A 26,605-nucleotide genomic window follows, 5' to 3' on the forward strand; every position below is an offset into this window, starting at 1 on the left:
GCCATTATGTGTTTAGCATTGGACAAATCACGTACTGGGTACTCAATACCGAATGTACATCATCAGCATCGTCATGTTGACTGAAAAACAAACACTGGCGGCCGACGGCAGCCAGTCATGTTATACACATCGCTTTGAGGTTTATTTTTTTTTGCGGTACCGCTTCAATTTTTTTCATATCTTCTGTGTAACGGCCCTCGGGTCATAAACCAAGCCAAGAAAACAATCGGCAAAAATTGTGGTCACCATAACTGGTAACACCCACTTGCCAGTTACCGACACAAATCTGAATGGCAGAACACTGACTGCTCGGTCAACACCTGGCAAGGTGCTCTTGCCATTGAAGGGTTTCTTTCTTGCTTGTTCGCCGTTCACTGATTTATATCCATTACGATAGTGCTAGTCAAGGTTCAGTTTTAAGAAGGGCTTAACTCGATTTTTCCAAATATTCTAGAACATCATCTAAAGATCTTAGAAGATTCAAAAAGCTCCCATTGTTTCTAAATGACTTTTTAGAAATTCATTTAAGAATAGGACCCACAAAATGCGATAGTTTCGAACAAAAATATGAACATATAAACCGACTAAGTCACCCCCCGTGTGGGTTCTTGCGGAGTTCGGCTCCCCGGTCTTGTTGGCCACTTCATCGTAGTTCGACGACCATGTACCTATAAGTTATGGTTTTTGGGTTTGCATATTTGGTAGTTGCATTCGACACTTCTAGAATACCGGCGTGTGTGGGCAGCAAATGTCCCATGAGTAATAGAAAAAATGGCAGGTGTGTCTAGCAATAGGAGAATAGTAAACTGTTGGAGTTTGTCGTAGTTTATGACCTGCTGTCTGGCGTTAAACATCCTGGTTGTTAATCCAGTGAACAGGAATAATTCCAGAGGTATTTTTTTAGATTGTTAATACAAGGGATAAAACAAATTTAAAAAACTTACAGTCACGGTATATAAAAACCATGTAATAAATCATATCTACAAGACGCTGAAATTCAAACTAAAACTCAAACCAAATAAGAAAATTTACAAGTTTTATACCAAACGTGACAGATGTACACTGCCGGCCAAAAGTTTGGGTTAATCCCTTCAAAAACATGAAAAATTTTAATCATATCTCAGCCATCTTATGACATATTGCAATTCTTTAAATCTCATTCGAAAGATCGTGAGCAAAACCTTCTTTGTAAGTTTTTGACAACATGTTTATGTTGAGTTTATTTGACTTAAGCTCAGCTTAAAGGACATTTTCCAAAAACTGCACCTAAAATTCAAACCCGATCATCTAAGGGTGGGGTGGACCAACTTTCAAAATTCGAGTTGCATTCGAATTATTTTTTCATACTTATCAAAACATATTTGTTTCATTTTGTGCAAAAAAATTACAATGTTTGGGATCACCCCGCAGTATGATTTTTTTTTTTTACAATTCGTTTATTTGAAACGGCTCGGACTGTTGGTTTTACGGAGCCAAACTCTTGTTTATTTTGTATTTACAATTCATTATTTTACTATTGTAGTTAGAGAAAGGAACAGAAAAAGGGAAAAGAAATTTATACACGGAGATCGACCCCGCAGTATGAGGTAATGGCCAAAAGTTTGAGATCAGTCTTCTAAAAAAATGCATTTCTTTTCACGCGTATCTCTGTTATAAAACAACGTATTGTCAATCTATTAAGCTGATTTGGAAGCTAATGAGTTCAACTTGCTTTATGAATATTTAGGTGAAATATTTTTGAAGACTAACTTCAATAAACCTTTAGATAAAGTTTCATAATTTTCACAAAATAGCCAGACCGTTAAAAAAAACAATGCAAATTTGTTTTGACCATAATTTAGTTGTCTTGAAAGTTATTGCATATCAGTTGGGATTATTTGGAAGCTTATAAAGTAAGAACCAGGATTGGAAGGCAACTCGAATTTTGAAAGTTGGTCCACCCCACCCTGAGATGATCGAGTTTGAATTTAAAGTGCAGTTTTTGGAAAATGTCCCAACTTTAAGCTGAGTTTAAGTAATATAAACTTAACGTATCCTTTTTGTCAAAAACATACAAAGAAGGATTTGCTCACGAATGAGATCTAAAGAATTGCAATATGCCATAAGATGGCTGAGATATGGTCGATCAAAGTTTTCATGTTTTTGAAGGGGTTATCCCAAACTTATGGCCGGCAGTGTATACGGATTTTGAACAGTTTATGGGAAAAAAAAACTAATATATGTCTCATTATTCAATTCCCAATATAATAAGATCATGACTTTTGTCATTTGTATTTTTTTTCTATTTTGCTTCAATGAACGAATAAGTACTGAAAAGTGAAAATGGACTTAAGGCACAAAATGGGTCAAAATATTTCACACATTTAGATTTTACTTGTTTTTGAAATGTCTACTTTGAAAGATTAGTTACTAATCTGTATATCCATTTCTATAATTTTCCTGGTCCAATTTTCATAGCTATCGCTATTTAACTTGTTTTCACAAAGTCAGAATTGATAGATATCTTATTAATGGTAAAAAAAAAATGCGGCCGTTGGCCGAATATCGCTGTTCGGTACCTCTCTTTTGAATTTTATATTCATTTACATTCGACTCGTGTACAAAATATCAAAGTTAAAATTAGAGATGTACCGAATAGTGGTATTCGGCGAACGGCCGAATACCGAATAGTGACCTTTTCAACTATTCGGCCAAACGAATATTCGGCCGAATATTCGGCCGAATATTCGGTCGAATATTCTGTTGAATTTTCAATACAAAACAAAACAGTAAATTCATTTTTCTTCTATATCTGCCATCTAAATGTTCCTCATGTTTTTAAGTCGATTATTTCCAACCAAACGTATAATTCATCAGATCTTTTTTAAGTAAAGATCTCTTTGTTTTTCAAAATGTCACCATTAGCTGGAAGGACATTAGATGACTTGTCGTTTCTAGGACGTTTATTACAAAAGAGATTGGGTTCCAGTGAAATCTGGGACAAAACATTTCAAAACGGGTGTCAAGCTTTTTAAATTTGTTCTTTTCTATATCGAATTAGATGAATGTCTAATTTTTGCTAGGTGTCTTAAAAATAGTTCTCAAAAAGAACGATGATCTTGATCTGAAAAGAAATAAAATTACTTGAAATTTAAAGTTTCCATCGAATCATAAAAGCAGTGTTCAAATCGTATCTAATAAATAAATTTACTCTAAACAATTGTTTTGTAACGCAAAATTTAAAAATTTTCATAGAGACATTTGAGTTTTTTTATTTGATTTAGCAAAAAATCTGAATAAACCCGGGTAAATCCGGAAAGTTTAAAAAAAATATGTGTCCATCCCGGTCAGATTTAACTTTTCTCGAATTTGGTTTATGAACAAGCCTGGATATATTAAGAAGCATAATCGATATATAAAGCTATCTACAATGAAAAATACAAGGGTACACCTAAAATGTTTTACTTAGACCATAAGTTTTTGGTTATTTTAAAGCTTTTTCAACATTACTTTTGGAAATTTTATAAATTATATAACATCAGTTGAAAAATTTGACAAGTCTGTTTTTGTTTCAATTCAAAAAAAATTAATATTCGGTCTATTCGGCCTATTCGGCCGAATACTTTTCTCAACTATTCGGTGAGCCGAATATTCGGCTTAACGGTTTTTTGGCGGTATTCGGCGCCGAATATTCGGCCGACCGAATATTCGGTACATCTCTAGTTAAAATATGTTTGGTTAAGTTGGCTTTAACAGCAAAAGGCTAAAACAAAATAGTTCTCCCGGATAAGCTGATGAAAATCCCGGAAAAAAGAAAAACAACAATTATCTCGTATCACAAGAAAGGACTAGCAAACTCACTGCAGGAAATCATATCAAAAACGTCTAAATCTCCATGTAAAAATTCATAAAAAAATTGAAAATATCAAGAATAATTCAAAGTTTATCGTCAATCTTCAGAATCAGCTCTGGGAATTTGATTTCCGTTTCAGTATTCAGGTTTTTGAGGCGGTATCTAGATTTGAATCAATTATGCTCTCCATATCAACAATCAAAAATTAAAATCAAATAAAATAATCAAAATTTGAATCCGGAATTTGCTTATGTCTGTCGATATTTAAATAAGGTTTAAAATCCTACTTAAAGCCTAGAACTAAGATTCCAAATTGAGAACCAACAGTTTGAAATTGAATTTAAGATTCACTGTTATAATTTTACTGTTAAATTTTTTAATTTGTATCTTCTGAAATTATAAAAATTCACATATTTTTTTTTTTGAGATCTAGAACAAGATTAAAAACTCAGTTTCATGAACAAGGTTCTTGGTAATAAAATAAAATCTATCAATCGAGATGGAAAAATTTAAAGCAAATAATAATATGGAAGTTAAATTGTGATTGTCGTCCGGTTATCGAAATTTCCGAAAACTGTGGGATTTATCTGCTGAAAAGTGGAAATTTTTCTATATTTATCTATTCTCAATATCTCTGATAAATTTGCGAAAATGAATAAAATACGGTGTGACTATGATAATTTTAAACGCAATTAACTTTTGCATCAAGTTCATTAAACATGCCAACAGTTTTCCGCCCATTTTATTTCTAAATTTTCAACTTAAAGTCTTTGAAACATCCGTCCAAATATGGCCAAAACAAAGGAATTATTCATTTAAAAAAAATCGAGCAGAAAATCACTTTTTTATCGAAACACATCAGGCGATTTTGAGTCGTATTTTAGACTTCCAAAATCGTCTCTCTTTATATTGACACAACTTGATCAAACAAATTTGTTTCGGACTCATAAATCGAAAATTTTAATAACAACCGAATTTGAGTTTTCTGTTTGATTTTGCATAAAGAGAGAAAATCCGGAAAAAGTTTGGGCTTTTTTCGAAGAAATCCGGGAAACCGAGTCCGACCGAACCTAAACCAAATTTTGTATTAAAAATTAGGGCAATTCCGGGTGAAACTGCACAACCTGACAAGTTAAGCTTACACCCAGAAGACGATTTTTGATATTCATTCTTCAAAGTACTTCAATACTTCAAAGTTATACTTCTACTTTAACGTGCTTTAACTATTGTTAATTTATAAAAAAAAAAGTTTTGGTTTAAAAAAACATTAACTGTCGCGTACTTTAAAGATTGTCAAAATTTCCTAAAATAATCTACAAAGCTAGTTTTCAATATCTTTTTAATTATGTAGCGCTAATTTTTGTGTTTTTTAATCTAAAATGGTATCTTCCGATTCTAGTTAATAACCTTTTTTGTATAACTTGTTTAAATTTTGTTTGTCTCAAACATGGAAGGAAATCTTTTTCATTGAGATTTATAGTGTAAGTTAGTTTAAATCAGTGGTTTTCAAAGTGGTCCCTACCGCCCCCTTGGGGGCGTTGAGAGCTTCCAGGGGGGCGGTGAGCTGAATTTTAAAATTTGGGGGGCGTTGGAAGGGCTCAGGGGGGCGGTCAGGTCGTATTTGAAATTTTCACAAATCACGAAACAACGTAGATTTGTAATAACAACGAGTAAGTTCGATGCAAAAAAAGAAAAAAATGTTACAAAACTAGACATCAGGTTGAAGACTATAACATCTATGATTTCACAGAGCTGAAATCAAATTTTGGTTCCAGTATCTCCTTGATTATTTTGAGATGTAAATGTAGGAACTAAAAGATTTTTTTTTATATTGTCACTGAATTTGTATTCGCTTTACATGTTGATATTGTTTGGTATGATTATTTTGGGTTATACTTGAACACGAATAATTTTAGATGGAAATTCTTTATTTTCTTTAAAATGTAGGTTTGGTCTAAAAAAGTCTGCTTAACAGAAAACGCCTCCAAAAATCTGTATAAAAAGGCGTCATCTGTGATTTAGTGATAGATTTTTTTTTAAAAAAATTATGTAAGAATTAATATTGATAAGAGAATTTTTATTTTAAGTTCTTATTTGTTCATCTCTATTTCTATCGATTCAAAAAATCAATTGTGCCATTTACCATAGATAAACTTTGTATCTTTTCGGTTATCACTAACATAGCTTGGATTCAGCTATTAGAATCTAATTTTAACTTTAGGACCCGTGACTGCTTCATAACTTTGAATAGGAGTCAAATTCAAATATCGAGAAGTAGGTAATACTATTCTTACGTTATTTTACCGGCTTGACAGTATTCAAATTTTATCCAATAATGCTATTTACTCTTCAACAATAATGCAAATTAATGTTGAAAAGAAAATTTGGTTTTCCGAAATTTAAGATATATGATTTTATATCAAAATAAATAATTAGTTCAAGTAAGTGTTTAAGAAACTTTACATAGAATTAATTGTTTAGTGGAGGTTTGTAGCAATATGAGGCCCTTGGAGCCAAAAGGGTAAAAGATAAGGTTACAAGATTGTCCGGTTTCATTCAGATTTGCCCGGTGAAAAATTCGACAAAGGTCAGGCCCGGTAGCCTGGATTTCATTGAAAATGGCCTGGATTTTCCCAGAATTATTCAATTCTGGAATTATTCAATCAAATTTAATGGAAATAATCATAAAAGGTTTTTTGAATGCCTAAAATACGATTAAAAACTGCTTTAAAATTATGACGGGAATGTTTTTTCAAGTTTTTTGTTCTTGATTTTTTGTTATGAAATTACTGGATCTTGACTAATTTTTCCTGGATATTACCCGGGTTATTGTTCAACAATTTGAAATCAAATGCCCGGGTACGTGCTTGGAAAATTTTGACAATCTTAGTAAAAGTGGTAACAGCTTATTTTAAGAAAACACGCTTTCACATGTTATGTTTGGTCGTTTTCCATATATTTTTCAAAAAACTGCATGTTTCTTTCGAAAAAAATAGTGTGTGAATTTTAAAAATCTGAAAAATCATGAAATATAGTTCGAAATATTAGAAATGTTTGACATTATTAAATCAAAGTTCTCCATTTTTAAACTTATAATACCCCCTACCCTTTTGGCTGTGAGGACTTCATATAAATTTGAATGAGTTTTGAATAAAGCCTTACAACAACATCAAGCCAAAAGGTAGTGGTTTTTCAACGATCCAGATTTTCATTTTTAAATAGATTTTCTGAAAAATTGCTCAGGGGGCGATGAGCTTGAAAATTTTGCTAAAGGGGGCGGTGAGTGAAAAAAGTTTGAAAAACACTGGTTTAAATAGTATCGTCACATTTTCCCGCAATTAATTAAATATTTTGAGTACTCAGCAAGAGAAAAATTTGCTCGCGTTTTATACATTTTTTTTCTTTTTTCACTTGCTGCCAAACGTGCTGAGAACAGTAGCTTCCATTACCAGGTGGCTCAAATAAGCTTTTTGGTATGAGGGAGTGTGGTGGGCCGCTACATTATTTTATCTTATACAAAAAAAAACAGTTTTGTTATGTTTTCATAGTCTGTTTTTAATCATTCTCATCACAGACTAGGAAATTAAGTACCTATAAATTTTAAAGAATTTGTTATGAAGAAAAGGTCTGGAAATTTGAAAATTCATTATTCACTGCAATGTCATTTGAATGTCCATCTTTACACATTTGTTCAATTAATGTCATCAATAACGAATGTTAAAAATGGGTTTTGGACAGTTGCTGTTCCAGAAGATCGTTTCTTATTAGCCACTCTATATGAGAATGCATTAAGTGCAATGTTTCATCAATCCCTACACCCACAAATTAGACTCTACTTCAATAATGAACTTTCTTTGAGGTGGAATCATCGATATTAGATTCTTTGCCGGACCAGCATCAACAAGCTTTCTAATAACTGGCATTTTACTCCTAGCACAACCGCATTGCATATATGACTGAAAGAAATTAAATAAAACATATGACATATTCTATCACAAGACAACACAGGTTGGAAACAATCAGCCAGCAAGGATATTGTCGAATGATGTAGCGAGCGCTGTGTTTATGTAAACCGGAATAGAAAACAAAACATTCTTTGTTTCCAACTGATTGCAACAAACTAACAGCCAAGATGAGCTGTGTCTGTGTATTTAAACCGGTCGGCAATAGAAAACAGTTTCCCATTCTCACTCCATTCTCAACCCTTTCCAATCAAAGACAAAGGAGGATGAAACAAAAACCACCGGTCAAACGACAGACGGCCAATGCAGTGCGTTTTTTGGTGATCGGCGGTGGCAGAAGGATTATGACAATAAACTTTCGTTTGCTAGCCGACTTAGATGGTACACTGGGTAAGATATCGGACAGGCAAGCCAAGATGAGTTGTTGCAGTGAGTTCGATTCTCATTATGTTTTTTTTTCGATGAAATTATTCAATCGTTTGAAAATCCCATAATTTTTATCTTATTTCGCTTGAATGTAGTGGTCATGTTTTGCTAGGGAGCTCGAGTTTTCATGCCAGTAGTGTTTTTCTAATCACATCATCTTTGGCACTGTACACTTTTCAGCGCATTTTCGGCACAGAGATTAGCTCAATAGGTATTGGATTTTTGCAATCTCTTCTGTGGGTGTAAACGACATCGTATGTAAAAATCATATATCCAGCAGAACGTGTCTACAGATAAAATTATTTTAAGATTTTTTTTCCTAATTTTGTTAAGTGCATCCTACATGGAATGTGACTGAAACCCAATAGTTAAAAAACAAACAAATCGCATGCGAGACTTCCTAAGGTATAAACCAGAGCTTAAGAAATTAATTAGTTCACCATTGCGAACGAAGTTAGCAAGAACAAAGAAATAAGTTTTCCGGTTCATTAGCAAACTGGAGCGATATATCCAAGCGATGCAGACAAAAACAAATCAGGATATAAAACAAGATATGAAAATCGAACGAAAGAGAAAAAATGCAGATCGTATTCAAGGTCTCAAACGTGACTGGCAAAATCCAAGAGCGACCTTTTCCGGGGACGTTTGATATGCTTTAGCTTAGGTAACTTGTTTGTTCCCTCTCGTTATAGTGTTGTTCGTTCAAGTAGATTGCCCGATTCAAGATGTCATATAAAATGAGGTATTAAATACCTCATCTACCTGACAACTGGAATCGTAGGCATTTTATCAAGCGGCGGGGTCCTCAATATGGGGAGGGACCGATTTCAATTCAAAATAAGCATACTATCACGGTTGCATTCACAAGACACAAAGTCAGTCCAGCCCAGTTCATCCGTTAAAGACGGTTGTTATTATGCATTTGATCCATATGAGCTTCAAAGCTTTGCTGCTCCGGATCGAGCGCTCTCATCAATATTTATTGAAAAGGCACAGCCGGTTTGGTATCGATTATTCAAAATAGTGCTGCGCCGGTTAGCTTTTGGTCGTCTTCTCATTATATCACGGTGGACGGACATAATCATCCAGTGATTGATTAGCATTCCCCGGTTATTATCGCGCAATTTGTTGGAACTGATGGGCTTAGTTCTTGTTCTGCGAAATTGCTGATATGGATATGGTACTGTACAGAGGGATGATCAGTGATTGTGCACCTAGAACTCGAATCATCTGCAAAAAAAATCCAATCAAACTTTGTCTATTGTCAGTGTGTATCGTTGAAAATTGAAAGCAAAAATAATTCCTTTCCTTTAAGTGTAAATTTTTAACTCTACGAAGAATTCTAGAAATTTTCATATCATTCCAACATTTTCAAATTTCGAAAATTTGCCAAAGGCTTCTTTTGAATTCTGCAACAGTATTAAAAAAATCCCCAAAATCTAGTATTTCACTAGCAAGTTGCTATTATTCTCAGTGGATTCGTAGGTAATTCACTGATGATGCTAACCGAAGCTTTTGAAATTTGGAGTTTTTTGAGATAGATACTGTGGCGAAATTCAAAGGAAGTTACGACTACATTCATTCCTAGATTCATTTAGCCAAGATTATCTTCAAAGCTTCTTTACGAATGTTACTGATCCTGATTTTGATCTTCATCCTTATTTTAAAAATGATTTCGAGCTTGATTGTGATCCATATCGTGTTCTTGATACCGATACTGATTCTGAATGAAACGCTGATCCATATCCTGATCTAATCCTTAGCTTGATCCAGCTTTATATTCTGGTCGTAATACTGATCCTGATGCTTTTCATTTTTTTTTTTTTCATGATCTGATCCTGAGCTTGACCGTAATAAACAAGTGCTGTCGTAAGACGTTATTTAAAGTTAAAATTCGTTTCTCATTATAACAAAACCAATCAACAATTTGCAGGCTTGGTTGTACCGTGAACTGTCGTTTAAATAACATGTATTCTAAAGTAAAATAGTTTCGTTACGCGGAAATCGTTCGGGAATTTTCGCTCTACAAAGTAATTTAACACCAAAAACTCACGAGCAGAACAAATACCAAATATTGCAATCATCTCCAGAGAATAAACTCTCTGTCAAATATCGCATCCGATTTTTTCCGACCTGATCAATTTACAGGAAACTAGAAAGATACACGAATCATAGCTGTTAGTTATACAGATATATTTCAAATTGAATATATCAGACCAGAATTGTAAATGTAGAAACTCATAAAAACTAATTATCTGAAATTATGTATTTGAGTTGAAGCTTTGCAACTGTTCTTTCGAAAATCTTAATTTAACAATCGTGCGAATCGTAGAAAATATCACCCTTTTTAGGGTTCTTCAATTTACAGTTCGACCGACTCCCGCGTTTTCTCAAACTTAAGCACGGAGAAACAGTTAAAACTCCGTCAATCTGTACCACTTGACTAGGTTCCGGTTGAAAATCTGTTCTAACGAACGTTCTGTTGGTTTGTAACAGAAAAAAAACTACGTCATACTAAAACGTGACATGATAAGAACTGCAATGGCCTTGCGTTGATTTTCTCGGCTTAGTTTGCATATCGTTCTAAACTAAGGTTGCCAGAATTTTTTCAGCACGTGTCCGGGCCGGACAAATCCGGGCTAATTTATCTAAAAACCTGGCAAAATCCGGACTTTTGATTTGAAAATTGTCGACCAAGATCAGAATAATTTGTTCAAAATCCGGGCTTTTTTCTATGAAATCCGGGCAACCGGGCCGGACCGGACTTTTCCCAAATAATGTATTGAATCTTCTGGCAAACCCGGATAAAACCGGGAAATCTGGCAACCTTGTTCTAAACTGAAGCAATCTGCAGTACTTTGGTATATTATATGATTCGCGATAAAAACACTCTAAATATACTGTGAGTGGGTTGAATTGATTAAATTGCCAGAATTAACTACAATATTTTTTTACAGTCATGAAATACAGAAAATGTTGTTGAATTACGACCTTAGGGTTGAATTGGTTTCTTAGCGTGGTTGAAGGCTTGTTACCTTCAGAGAGCCGTTAATCAACGCTCAAGTTTGTACAGGGCGATGGAAAATGGGACCTGAGACCTGATAGCTGAGTCATAAAACCTGAGACCTAAGTCCTAAACATTAATACATGAGTAAAGTTACCACAATTTTTTGCGTACACATCCGGGCCGGTCAAATCCGGACTGTTTTATTCGAAAACCTGATAAAATCCGGGAAAAAATTTAAAAATTCTCACCCCCCATAATTCGGGCAAGAAATAATTCATGAAAAATCAACAAAACTACACCTGAAACATTAATTTTTGTCGCAACACATCCGAAGATTTGGAATCGTATTTTAGGCCTTCGCTCAAGTTTGTTTTGATAAAATTTGCTAAAAAATCGTTTTTGGGCGTAAATTTCAAAATATATATTTTTTAAAATGAAGAGTTAATCACCGTAAATTTATTTTCGGAAATTATTTTATCGGCTATATCGGTGAAATTTTATATTCTTTGAGAAAGAATATTTAAGAATTGAAATATTATAGGTGGATAACAGATTAGAATAAGATGAGAGATGTCGAAATTGAGCGGAAGGATAATTTTAATTTGAAAAACTTTTCATCACTTTTCATCGTTTTGTTCCTCAAGGTAGTAGGCCCGTGAGGAACAAAACGATGAAAAGTGATGAAAAGTTTTTCAAATTAAAATTACCCTTCCGCTCAATTTCAACATCTTTCATCTTATTCTAATCTTCCATCCGCCTATAATCCTTCAATTCTTAAATATTCTTTCTCAAAGAATATAAAATTTCACCGATATAGGCGATAAAATAATTTCTCAAAATATATAGTTACAAAATTTGAGTTTATTGTTCAATTTCGCAAATGAAGTTAGTAAATCCGGGCAATAACCGGGTTATTTTCAGCCAAATCCGAACAACTAGGCCTAACCGGACGTTTCCCAAATTTGTTTATACATATTCGACCAAGTCCGGATAAAACCGAGCTATCCAGCAAACTTAAACATGAAACTTTAGAAATAAGGTCCCAAGGAACACATATTAAGCATTTGAAAGTTTTATTATGGGTTTATTATGGCATTTTATGTGCAGCTAGTTTTATAACTGTTTTAGTATAGTAATGAAAAATGCTTAGATTCTTGATTTACCTATTTATTTTCATGTAATTCTGAAAACGCTTATAAAGCTATTAATAAATATACAGTTTAAATTGTTCAAAAAGTGCTGAACGCTTTTTTTACATGTTTTATAAAGGCACGCAGTGCTTGATTTTAAAACCGTAATGAAATTACGTGACTTTTCTTGGCCAAGTTGTCAAAATAGGACACGCTCAGGCTAGATTACAGATATTTGAATTGGAATTCCCATTTCTAGGCATTTATGATAATTCATGTGTGTTGTTTTTGAGTTTAAAAAAATATAAAAATCTTTGAAATACTTCAATTTACCAGAAATTCAAGATGGCGGAATTCGCTCAACTTGAAAATGCTGAAAATCACCAAAAATCGCATGAAACCCCCGGAATATGGGTATAACTCATTTTAGTGGTTTTGTGCCAACGTAAGAACTTATACTACACATATAATATACGGCGTATTATAGGACACGACACTTGACGTTCTTACTTACATAAAAGGATTTAAAATTACCTTTCTTGTCGAGCGGTTTCGGGCTCGATGTAGCCCATCTACAGGACGATGTCCGACTGATTACTCAAAAGAAAAACACTAACACAGCTTCATACTACTGCATAGTATTCGTCGAAGGATGGTCCTATCATTTTTGGTTGGCCAAGTTGAAAAGAGGCGTAACTGCTCACGCATCGGAATCTAACCACTCTATAGATTGGGAAAAGGTTAGATTCAAAAAATGTATACGCGTCACATTTAAATGCCTGGGAATCCATGTTTATAATAACTTCTGAGAAGCCTTTAATGAACTCGCCAATCATATCGCCTCTTTTCAATTTGGCCAACCAAAAATGATAGGACCATCCTTCGACGAATACTGAAGTTTTCAGTACAAGTCGAGTACAAGTCGAATTTCGCTTTCTGAAACCATCTTGAAATCTTTTCTTTTCAAACCTGTATATTACTGATAATCGCTTGAAGCCCCCCCCCAGAAAAAAGCTAAACAAGAAGAAGTCGAATTGGCAGCTTCCGCTTGAGTTTGAAATGATGTAAATCACTGAAAATCAAATGAAACCCGCATAATTTTCGTATTGGGTGTAAGGGCTATAAAAGAAGCCATATTATCTCATGTATCCCAATGATGTTTGAGGCGATTGTGAATCAAAAGATGTTCAATCAACTAAATAATCGCATCTCCAATAACCAACATGGCTTTTACAACATCTACCAACCTATTAGAATTTGTGAACTTCTCGCTTGGAGCTATGGACAGATGTAATTTTGTTGAAACTTTATATACAGATTTTAGTAAGGCGTTTGATAGAGTTGACATTTCATTGCTACTTTTCAAACTAAAACGTATAGAATTATCAAGTACACTTTTAAAATGGATCGAGTCATATTTGTCGGATCGAACGCAGGTAGTCCGTTTTAAAGGAAAAATCTTGACAGAAATACAGGTCACTTCTGGTGTTCCACAAGGATCTCATTTGGGCCCCTTGTTATTTATAATTTTTGTTGACGATGTCAATTTAGTATTAAATAGCGTCAAAGTACTCATTTATAACGACGATATGAAACTGTACATGGAGATACGTAACAGAATGGATTTACAGCGTTTTCAGGATGATATTGATATTTTTTACACTTGGTGTGCAAAAAGTCTGCTAGATCTCAATATTAAAAAGTGCAACATTATATCTTACTCTAGAAAACTGAACCATCATGATTTTAATTTTACTTTAGGGTAGCAGCAGATTGAAAGATGTAACAAAATTAGGGACCTAGGTGTAATACTGGACACCAAACTAACTTTTATTGAACATTTTAACACGATTATTAATAAAGCTTTCAGTATGTTAGGGTTTATCAAAAGATTCTGTTATCACTTTAAAGACCCTTATACAATAAAAATACTTTTCATATCGTGTGTAAGATCTATACTCGAATATTGTAGTGTAGTTTGGTGCCCGTATCAGCCCACTCATGTTACAAGAATAGAATCGGTTCAAAAACAATTTCTACTGTTTGCACTAAGAAAGCTGGGCTGGAGTTCCACTTTAATTCTTCCATCATATGAAGCACGATGCATGTTAATCAATATTGAAACGCTTGAAAAACGAAGAGACGTTGCTATGATTTCCTTTGTTAACGATATTATCTCCCAACGTGTAAAATCAGAATACTTGTTAGAAAACTTGAACTTTTACACACCCTCACGCATACTAAGAACCAGAAACTTATTTCAAGCTGAGTCTCAACGAACCATGTACGCCAGCAACAAACCTGTAAACCAAATGATGAAAACTTATAATCAATATTGTGTACATATTGACATAACCATGTCCAGAGCTGCAATAAGAAAAGTGTTAAACAGAAGACATTTACAAAATAGTGGTTAAGACAATTTTTGTATGAGCAAATTGTAAACGTAGTCTACAACTGATTGACGAAATAAATAAATATGCTCTAGACAATTTGCTAAAGAAGAAGTCTAATTTGGTATTCTGACGCTATCTTGAAATCCAAGATGGCGGTTTCGACTTTACTTTTCAAACCTGTATTTTATTGATAATCGCTTAAAATCGCCATTATCTATATGGGTATTAGTTGAAAAGACTCAACCGGTAGTGGTCGAATTTCGCAGTCTGACGCCATCTTGATATCCAAGATGGTGGCTTGCGGTTAATGACTAAAAATCGCATAAAAATCCCACAATATAGGTATTTTGGCTACACTAGAAAAAGATAAATTTCACTATCTGACGCTATCTTAAAATCTAATAAAGTGGTTTCTGCTAAACTTCAAAATTCTAGAAATTCTGTAAATACTTTGAAAATGGTTTGAAATTTTATTGTGATTTTCGACCATTTACAGCAATTTAAAGATCAGCGGAAGTCACCATCTTGGGTGGCGTTAGATAGCGAAATTTGACTTCTACGAGTTAAACCCTTGAACCCAATACCCATATTGTGAGTGTTTCATGTGATTTTTAGTTGTTTACAGTTGTTTAAAGTTAATTGAAAGCTGCCATCTTGGATTTCAAGATGACGTCAAAAAGCGTAATTCGACTTCTCTTGTTTAGCCTGTTCATCCAATACCCATATTGTGGGGGTCTCATTCGATTTCGAGTCCGTTACAACATTTTGAAGCGGAAGCCGCCATCTTGGATTTCAAGATGGCGTCAGACAACGAAATTCGATTTTCACTTATGGTCTCATTTCATTCACAACCAATCCCGAACATTCACAACCAATCCCTTATTTATTGCATTTAAAAAAGTCTGTCCTCTAGTTTACCTTATCTAGTTTACCTGTGTCTAGTTTACCTTATCAATGATTAACAACTCAGAAATGAGGAACTCATCCTAAGCGTGTAATTGGTAAGCTTGCAAGAGAAACGTCATATTTTAGCTATTTATATGGCTCTCATAAAACCGTTATGAAACTAATTAGTAATTTTTTCATTACCATAATAAAGCTATCAAGCATTGAATTCACTAACGCCATGTTGGTTGAAAAATCGAAGAGCAAAAAATGACGCCATGTTGATGGATTCACAATGTCAAGTAATTGAAAATATTTGTTCAGGTCTATTTTCAATCAATTCCATTACGTTTGCAACGTCATTATGTCATGTTTTACTATCATATTTATTGAAAAATGTTGTTTTGCGAAATTTTTCTAATTTTATTTTTCTCATGAAACTAAATATTTCATTTGAATTTCGTTCTTCTAAAGACTTGACAAGGCTCTTTTACACATTTTACTTAAAATTTTGATTGGCAGTAGAATAAATCTTCATAATATGGGTAAAATATTGCTTGTTTGTTATTAATTTTACCAGATTATATCTTACTGCAATCATCATTCATCAACTATCATGGTTAATGAAAAAAAAAAAAATAACTCGAAGAACTCACGGAATCGAAAAAAAAACAAAAATCGCTAACATGTTTTATAAAAGCTTTAAAAAAGCTTTGGTCACCAAATTTTTCCAGTTTAATGCTTTTATCAAAGTTTTAAAAATTAATCATGATGACGTTTAGTTCCTTTTTTCCATTAGTAAGAACGTTAAGTGTCGTGCCATGTAATACGTCGAGTGTTATTTGTGTATTTAAAAGTTCTTACGTAGGCACAACCTAATAAAATGAATGATGACGTTTCTAGCCAGACTTTAGCTTTATTTGAGTTCTGGTGATTAGCTATTAATGAAGAATGATGATATAGCTCTAACGAAGTTGTGCTGGGAAAACTAAATTTGTTACTTGGGATATGATACCTGAGACCTAAGATTTAAGACTATGATATCTCAGACCTGGAACAGGAAACATGAAGCATGCAAAATGAGAATAAAGACATGAGTCCTGAGATTTAAGACATGATATCTGAGACTTGGAACCTTATACTTAAGAGTTCTTAGACATGAGACATGAGATATGAGGCATGATACTTGAGATATGAGATACGAGACTGAAACCTGAGACCTAAATCCTGATATTCGAGAAAGCAGGCATGATTCGTGGAACATGAGAAGAAAAGAATTAGACGCGAAACGTGTAGAGTGAAACGTAAAAAATGAGAAGTAAGAAGTGATGCGTGAGGCGTGGGGTGGAGTACTTTTTCCTCAAATTCATGGGATGAAAATCAATTTCTTACTGTTGTAACTGTTGACACGATCTTCGAAAAAAAAAAAACAGGAAGTAGAACCGAACAGAATTTTTAAAGCAGACAGCAACATTATTTTGATCGTGTTTTCGCGAAAAGACAAAATTTGAATAATCATAAGATAACTGAACGGAATTGCTAGACAGTGTCTCGATCCCATTTACGGATGATAAACTGGAAGTTAACATTAACATTTAGCTAAAAAATTTGGAAATGACTTTCAGAACAAAAAAATAATCTTTCGGAGGTAGAAATCCGCTCGTAGTCAACATTTAAATCATATTTTGAGCGATATTCATAGCATATCATAATCATATTAGCGATATGTATACTTACTAGATGTGTCTACAACAGTGAAAATTGGAAGCTTACATCAGTTTAAAAGCTATAAATTTGTGAGAGAAACAAAAAAACATTGATATTTACAATTTATAATGTCGGGTGGAAAAAAACGCCTCAAAAACCTTTGTTAGTCCAATTGACTTGATTTAAAAAATAAATATTTGACACTTTCCTGATAACATGTGAACCTACCAATCATTTCTTTCAATAGTTTTTAATTTCGTAATCATCAATTTTGATGTTTCTATAATCATAACTACTTTAGATGAATTTATGGGAATTTCCTGCATTGTGTAAGGTGCGAGATCTGCCGTTTTCGCTTTTTTCAACCTTGGGCTTTAGTGTAACTAAGACAAACGTTGAGCCTTAAAGTTGATTCATACTCAACAACATTTCATGCTGTTTAATTTTCTTAACATTTTCAATATTGGTTGGACATTTTTTTCTTTCAATATTTTCAAACGATACAGAATCGCTGTCTCATTTTTTTTCCTATCAACAAATCCATCTTATAGTCTGACCAATTCACTGATCCAAAAGATTTACCTTTCGTGCTCGCTTGTGTGCATTTCAGATTCTTATCTATAATCTGAACTCGTGTATAGCTTGTTAGAAACATGAAGTTTGCTGTGGGTCAGCGGACTTTCTACGCACATGTCACTCAAATCATGTTCAGCTCCAAATGTTTCGGATAAACGTAGAGTATATCATAACATGTTTTTTTTTTCAGAAAAATAAATTGTATATTGTATATTATTCCAGTAAGTCCTATGCCTAATTCTCAAGTTAGTTCACAATATTTGACATCAAGAGCCTATTTAGTGACTATTTGAACTTCTTACCTTTTTGTCCAAATTTCTGTTTCTGGTCTTTATATTTTTTTTACTTGAGTTAAGAACCGGGAAGGCAAGAATATGGTCAAACTTCAACCCAAAATAAGTCTTTCCATCGAAATCGCTATTCAAAGCTCATTTATGTCTCTCTTCTTTCGGTAACTAATTCTCAATTCCAATACCTTCCTTAAGAAAATATTTTTCAAGAAGTTCCCATTTATTTCTCTCATCTCGGTGAAAATCTGCTTCAAGTGTACCTTCAGTATTTTCAAGCAGTTTCCCGGATCGGAAGACGGTGGATGTGATTTTTCATTCAACACAACCGGTCTCCTCAAGCTTAAATTGTGTGCTGCTCTGCTGAGCGAATCTTGATTACAAAAACAACACAAAAAGAGGGAACACAGTTTCAATTTCTAGCCACAAAGTTGGTTGAAATAGTGCTGCTTGCTTGGAGCTGCAATAGGGGCTATAAAACATCTGTGTTATCTTCTTTCTTGGCTCGTTACTCAACTCGTTTCTTGGTTGGTTCTAGAGGTCCAGCTCCAGCTTCGTCCGTTGAGTTTGAGAACAAAGAAACGAGTTTCTTCAATGATAGCGGGTAGCTAGAGTGGAGGGGATGTTTTAGCACTTACGGTGAATGGACACTTGAGTGGTGAATGAATTGAACAAAAAACCTGCTCCTGGGGAGCATTAAATATTGATCATAATGAAATCGAATATGAGTAATTGGACGAATGTGAGCGTTGTGCTGAAGGCTTTCGAAAGTTGACTATGACGTCTTTGGTGTTTTTCCTTGGACAGTTTTTATCGTTTGAGCGTTTTTTTCAAGTTTCACTGCTTAATTGAACTGTCCTTTTTTAAAAAATAAATCAGATTTTAACGTTTATCGTTAACCACATCCTTCACAATTTTTAACGAGTATTTTATTTTCTTCTCCTCCACAGCCCGGCGAGTCCGGTTTCGTCGTCCTCGGGGACCTCACCCTGGAGACGTCGACGGATCCGGACGATTCGTGGGTCATGGGCCCACCGTCTCCGTGTGATGTCGAGTTTGCCAATGCCAACATTGTGATCAACGGTAAATCCAGCCTGAGAAATAAGACTAGTAGAGATAGCAAGGTAAGTGTCCTGGTTTCAACAATGGTAGCATTAAAAATTGAGATATCAACATTATGGTTGTGCATAGATTGAATACACTAAAGATATATTTTTGTAAATTTCTTCAGCCTAAAGATTCAAGTTCAGCGTCAAGCTGTTGGAGCTACATATTTATTTTTTGTTACAACAAATAGTTATTTTTTTTTTGCGTTTACCCTTCCTTCTTTTCATTGTCTCTAACTTATATTGGACATTTTCATAGAATGATAGCTTTTAAAGTTTTTTTTTGTTGAAAATATGAGCAAGTACAAATATTACAGTATACAGGGTTGCTAGCGAACCGGGAATACCGGGAAAAACTTTGAAATTTCATCGCATCACTGGGAAACCGGGAAAAAACCGGGAATTTCGGCACCTCACCGGGAAAATTGTCATATTTGAATTTTTTTCACGGAATTTCAAAAATATTTGTTAAAAAATCTAAATTTAAGAGGAGTTTTTAACAGTCTCAATATAAATTTTGATTTGAAATTCGTCGAACGTCGAGTTCGAACGTCGATAAGTGAGAGTCAAAAGGACTAAACTTTTTTTTCTCATTTAAAGAGGTTTCTTACTTAACCAGACTCAACTATTCAATGTGTATATGATAAAAATCCACTGATTTATAAGAAACCAGTTGATGCATCAGTTCGAAATTTGCTCGAGTGAGTTTCAATATGGAACTGTGGATATTTGCTCCTTGGTAACACAATATTCTTTTGGTACCAAAACCTCGATACAATCCATGGTATTTTATCTTATTTCCTTGGCCTAGTCAGGAAAAAGATTCTAGCTTATAGTGATTTTACACTGTCACTTGAAGAGGTTTTATGCTTTAAAAAGCGGGATTTGGTGTTGTTTCTCACTTATAAAGGGTTCTTGCTTATCCAGGTTCATATGTATACCACCAATTTATTTTAAATTAATTTATGCAAAAAGCAAATAATTTTACGGCGTAAGACGTTTTCAAGCAGAGTTAAATCTTTTTTTTTACCAAAAATAAAAATTGATTTTTCAATAACAACAAAAACATTGAGCATTTCGTTTGAATTGGACTGAGGAACGAAGCATTTTTTTTCGATTATAGTCGTTTTACCACCTTTATGGTATTCGCGACTTTATCAACGTTACAGTTGGCGGATCGTTATTGAAAAACTTATACGGTACAACTGTGTTCGATGTTTGCTCTTGGGCTCGAACTCGCGGACATCGGCTCAGGAGACAACAGACTTGCCAACTGAGCTATATCACAAGCCCAACGAAGCATTTTATCGCAACTGTTTAGTTTTTAATTCTTCCTACGTTAAACTTTTGCTTAAAGTTGCCTATGTGTTATGTAAAAATTGTACCGAAAAAAGCTCCTGTCGAAATCCAAGTTTACCTTTGATCCAAGGTCTTTACCCTAATACAAAATGATAGCTTACATTCAAACGATTAATGTTCAGACCTGTCTTATACACGATTTTCTATATTTTCACGAATCTTTAGTTCAAATGACTAGAGCACTATTAAAGTTATTCATTGTTTTGTATTTGAAAGAAGAACATTTTTTTCTAAAACATTTCTTAGGATTTGTACAAAAAAATATAACTGTATTCAGAAAATAACTGAATATTTTCAATCTGATCTGTAATCTGATGATTTTAAGTTCTTTTAAACAAATCCCCATTCAAGTTGACAAGCTGATTTGATAATATGTTTCGATGTATTTTTACACATTTCTATACAAACAAACAATTTTTTCTTCTAAAATTCTAGGAAATTTTACAGTTGCTGAAAAGTACATACCTTCTACATTATAGTTCAAAGATCAATTTAACCGGTTTTATTTTTGCAAAATTGTTGAAATTGTGGAGCAAAACAACGAATAGATGTTATTTTCGTTTCAAAAAATCATGAAAATCTGTCAATTTTATACGAAAAGACGCCGAAGTATTTGTCATGATTTCTAACCGGTTAACAAGTTTTGGGATATAATTGTTAGAAATGTGAGGCCCTCCCTATAAATTGTATTTTTATTCATCGTGATTTTTATATTTAGAAACGAGTATGGAAAATGGAAAAATCAATATTTACAACCGGGAAAAACGGGGAAAAACCGGGAAAAACTTTGAAATTTCGAAACGAAAAATCGCTAGCAACCCTGAGTATAATTATTCTTTCAGTTTTTTTTTTGTTTCATCATGATTTGACTCCAAACATGTTGGAAAAAAGGTTAAATATGCGATTTTTGACTCGTGAAGTTTATTGAAATGATGATCTAGAAACAGACATTAATTAGTATGCATTGGAATTTGATGTTTTGAATTTGAACCCAATATTGTATTATAAATTTGAAAATCAATAACAAAAATTTGTAATCCAATTCAGCAGTCTGAAATTTTAAAAATAAGATTGAGTTCTGAGTCTGAAGTTTGAAATCTTATTCTAAGTTTTATTTCTGAACTCTTAAACTGAATTCGAGATCTTAGTCTAAAATAGGAACCTTCATTTTCAGATTTTTTTTTTCAAATTCGATTTAGATTTGAACATATCAATTTTAACTAAATAAGGTAAATTAAAATCAGATTATGAAAAAAATTGCTCCACTTTCTGCTCCACAGTTCTCAAGTTATTCAACAATTTCTATGAGTTACCCCCCTCACCCTTCTTATCACCTTAACTGGAAGATAGGCGTGGTCTTAAATCACCAGATAATCATTTTTTGTATACAAATACGATTTCATGCTACATTTGGTTCTATTTTCTCGAGGAGAATGGGACTTGGCATGGCATGGTCTATTTCATGGGTGGCCAAACCACCTTTTTGTGGCCCGCGAAGCTCATTTTGGAAAAGTCATGTTCTAAGAATTGATCGATTTTCTTGGTCTGCGTATATCATTTGGAAAAATATATCTCAATCTACTCTTACTAAATTCAAAACAAAGATATGAAATTCTTTTTAAGTAATATAAGCCAAAAGGTTTAAACACATATTTCGAGAAAACACGCTTTTAAGTTGATGTGTTTGGCCATTTTCTAAACATTTGCAATTTTTTTTCGAACGTAAAATCGATTATTTTTGCTTTTCTACACCTCTGGCTCTGCGGGTCTCATATAATTTTACGAAAAAGGTTACCGTCACTGTATAAAAACAACAATTACTATAACAATTTTTAAATTATCAAAATAGTACGGTATTTGACACATTATCTGTAAATTCCATCACAGATTTTCTTATGTTTCTCTATTAGGTTTTGGTGACTACATATCATTGGTATGAGGAGCATTCAAGCGGACTCTGGTTTTAATATTGAGTAGTTTAGATAGCTTCTGAAAAATAGTAAATCGTATCAAAATCGTTTAAAAATCGTAAAAAGTCGATCGAAGCATATCAACATCATAATTGAGGCGCTTAGGATCAGAGGGGTGCAAGTGCCGAAATGATGATTTCGAGAAAACGGGCCTCAAAGTTTTTATTCTAAATCAAAATTATCGAATCAATTTTTCGACTAAATTTTCGATGGAGTGTGTCCCATGAGGTCTAAAATGAACGATTCTGAAAGAAAAACCAAAGTTTTTGCGGTATTTATGTTATAACGGCGAACGACTTTTATTGATATTTTTCACTTGCATCCTTCTGATCCCAAGAATGACACTTGCACCCCTCTGACTCCAAACAATATGATAGCATCCTTTTGGAACCTGTATGTAACGAGTATTTTCAGTATGATACTAGATGTTTTGTTTTTGTTCACACATTTAATTTTCTGCGTTTTCGGGCTTCAAATTTTTATGCAACTCATAATGAACAAGGTTTGCAAGTTCCACTATCCTAATTCCCAGAATTTGTTGAAAACTTTCAATCTCTCATTTTCCTTAATGGATACACAAGAATACCTGCATATGTGTTCATTCATTAGAATTAACTGTTTAGCTGGTCGCTTTTTCCGGTAGAACCAACGTACGCTTCCCCTTGGTTTCGTAGCTTTTTTCGCAAGATGAGTTTGATTGCCTGATTTCATTGGCGTTTTTGGGGTCTTGATGAATGGCCAGTTGACTCTCCAGGAATGGACTCGTTCTCGCTAGCAACTGCAGCAGCAGCAACTTCTGATTCTCCAGAAGAACCAAGGATGTTTAATTTTTCTTTTTTTGGTCTAATTATACCAGGCCTCTTTCCTAAAAAGTTATGTAAATATACCTTAAAAGACTTAATGTAATTTTTTATAAACTACCTGTCGCAACGACTCATCTGAACTTTTCGAAGTTTCATTTTGTTCCGTGGGATAGTATGTGACATCATAATCAAAGCCTGTCGAAAAATCTGAATACTCTAAGCTTTCATCCGAGAGATTTTTCTTAGATATATTTGCTATAAATTATTGTTGAGTGCGGTTTTTGTTTGCATTTTATCCCTATTAGCATTAGCTAAATTTGCCATAAAAAAATATTTTAGAATTTTTTGTATACATAACAATGAGATTTTCATGCCGACGAAGTTACACCTGAATCTATTTTCATCACTTCTCTATCTGGGGACTTTGGATTATCCTAGTCAGAACCAGTAGAAAATCCTAGTCGGAGCTAGATGATGTTGTTTTCAACTGACAAAAATGTATACGTTCTAATGAAATCAGCCTAAAAGTATAATCCTTTGGTGTCAGAAGGGTGCAAGTGCACTTGCACCCTTCTGACACCAAACGAAACAGGATTTTTATTGACACGTTTTTTTTATAAATAGCTTAAAAATATCGAAATAATTTTTCTTTCGACCTGTGTCTTCTACAGAATGTTAATCTATACTTTAACTATCCAAAAAACAGTTTATCTCAGTTTTGATAAAAAAATCACTTGCACCCCTCTGATCCTAAGTGCCTCAATTGAAGTTATACATTTACAACAACTTCAACCATTTGTAACATGAATTCTATTTCAACAACGTCGTTCATCCATCCAAATGTTATAACTTTTGTAAATTATGTAAAATATCGAAAATTTGCTATGAAAATTTTTCCTATTTGATATTGGAAAGGGTATATTTATGAACATTAAAGCAAATCCAAATATACTTTAATAGGCATCTTGCTCTGTATTTATGAAGACCAATAATGAAGAACTAGACAGAATTTAGAGTTGAGTAGTAAAATTCAAGTAGAACCGGTTTGGTACTGACACATCTCTCGAAAGAACGACTTTTTTTAGCAAAATTTTGAATTGAAGAAGGTGCATTGATTAAAATAGACTCAAATTCGTATTCTTTCTGTTCATTAATCGAAGGTTTCAGGATGCAAGATGCTTTTTGGGCACGCGAAAAATCGATAAAATTCATAAGTCGACCTACTAAAGTATGTAAACTTGTTTTGTGATATCTAGTTGATTTGAACTTCCAACCCAGCAGGGCAACAACCCCACTAAAATAGCCGGACGAATCAATGTGATCGGCCTTTTAAAGTTTTGCTCTTAATGGTCTAAAACAATGCACCGGGTAGAAATTTTAATATGAATATTGAAAAAAAAATCAAACCCAATTAAAAGAAAAATGAGCAAAAAACATGATACCACCAAGCGCTGCTGACCGAAGATGATGGATGTAGCAATGAAGCAAACGAAAAAAAAAACCTTACTGAAGCTACACTGAAGAGCAAAAATTAAATAAGTGAAAATGAATCTTGTACATCGGTAACAGCTGTGTGCTCTATCGGGGTGTCGGGTAGACGCTTCCCTTTCGTTGGTATTGTTAACTTGCGTTTTTACATATAAATGTACAATGTTGAACATTCCAATGGCGGCGCGGCTTGGCCAAACTAGAAATATGGCGCTGGGTATATACCTTCCATCAGCCATTTCTCAAACAAAGCAAATTTTCCAGCGCCATCCACAGACTACAGAGATAGGTGCAGTGAACGAACGTTGATGCCTGAGCAAGTAAATACGATCTTCAAATGTTTAACGAAAGCTCCGTCTGGTCTGTAAACTGACTGACTGACTAACCCCCAAGCAGCAAATCAGGCCTTCTTCTGTCTTTCTATCGGTTGAAGAGGTAGCTTTTTTTTCACTATTTCATCGTGTCTTCTTCTTCGTCGAGCCGGTAAATCGTTGCAGATCACAAAAGTGAACAAGATTCACAAGAGAGAGAAGGAAAAAACGAAGAATGGCTGCGAAAAGAAATTCCAATTGCCAATGGAGAAAGCACCCAATCGCTGTAAAACCCCATCCATAGCTAGACCCGGTGATGATACTCTTGGCTGGGGAGCAGCAGGAAAAGCTCAATTTTCATCACTTTGATTTGCATTTCAATCAGAGCTATTTCCTCCTTGAAGAGACCGACCACTACTCGACTCGGAGGAGAGCAGACGGACAGACTGCCAGCGATTATTTCATCTTGTGATAATTCTGTTTTATTCTGGTAAGTAGGGAGAGATTATGGTTCAGGAGAACTTGTTATCGTAGATAAGCCGTAGTTATTTTGTTAGTGGACATAACCGTCTTTAGTAGAAAAGAGAGTAACACACACGTTGAAACATTTATACAAAGATTTACTCACTAAACAGTTTCAATGACTAGAAAACCTTTCCTGCTGGAGAAATTTTCGGTTGAATTGACATAACTTATCAAACGACCTGAAAAGGAAGAGATCTTTCAAATTCAAATGAAAGATAATGTATTCCATTTGCAAAGACGATTTCTCACTTTCCGGAGGATTTGTTTTTTTTTCTGTTAAAACAGTTATGCCATAGATAAAAAAGATTGCCCTGACTTAGGTTGAGTTGATTTATGGTCATGTTTGGATTTTTTCAAAGCCTGGAATCTAAAAAGCTTCGTTTTGGTTCAAAACTCATCAACGATTTTTAGCAGAGTTTTAAAGTAACGTTTACATAAGTTAAGCTTAACTTTCAAGTCATATGGATAAATTTAATATTTTGTTATGAAAAGTCAACCTATTTTTTTTCTTCTGTTGAACGAAGCTTATGAGGTTTTTGGTCGAAGTTATAACTTATAACTTCGTATCTTATTAGGCAAAGAAGTTAGTTATAGGATGGTGAATAGGGGTCTTCACATTGAAAAAAAAATCAATTACATTGAATGCTGGTGCCTAGCGATGTAATGAATGACCACTTTGCGAGCATGAATGTTAAGGTGCAAGCAAGCACTAAAGCTAAGGTGCTCACGACTGATCAGATCAGCATATAATCAATGGATGATGTGGAAATTAAAATCATGGATCAACAACAAGGACAACTCATGATCTGGAGTCTCGATATCATTGATTGAAATA

At 33.9% G+C, this 26,605-nt stretch overlaps 1 protein-coding gene across 1 annotated transcript in view; it reads left to right on the forward strand.

The window, feature by feature from the left end:
- The window catches only part of LOC129753166 (probable serine/threonine-protein kinase nek3), a 195,438-nt gene that overhangs the window by 90,891 nt on the left and 77,942 nt on the right, over window positions 1-26,605 (forward strand). Inside the window, exon 3 of the mRNA XM_055748962.1 lies at window positions 19,159-19,332. Coding sequence (XP_055604937.1) covers window positions 19,159-19,332 — 174 coding nt within the window. The remainder of the gene's footprint in view (window positions 1-19,158; window positions 19,333-26,605) is intronic.

Source organism: Uranotaenia lowii, chromosome 3 (assembly GCF_029784155.1).
Source record: "Uranotaenia lowii strain MFRU-FL chromosome 3, ASM2978415v1, whole genome shotgun sequence".
NCBI lineage: Eukaryota > Metazoa > Arthropoda > Insecta > Diptera > Culicidae > Uranotaenia > Uranotaenia lowii.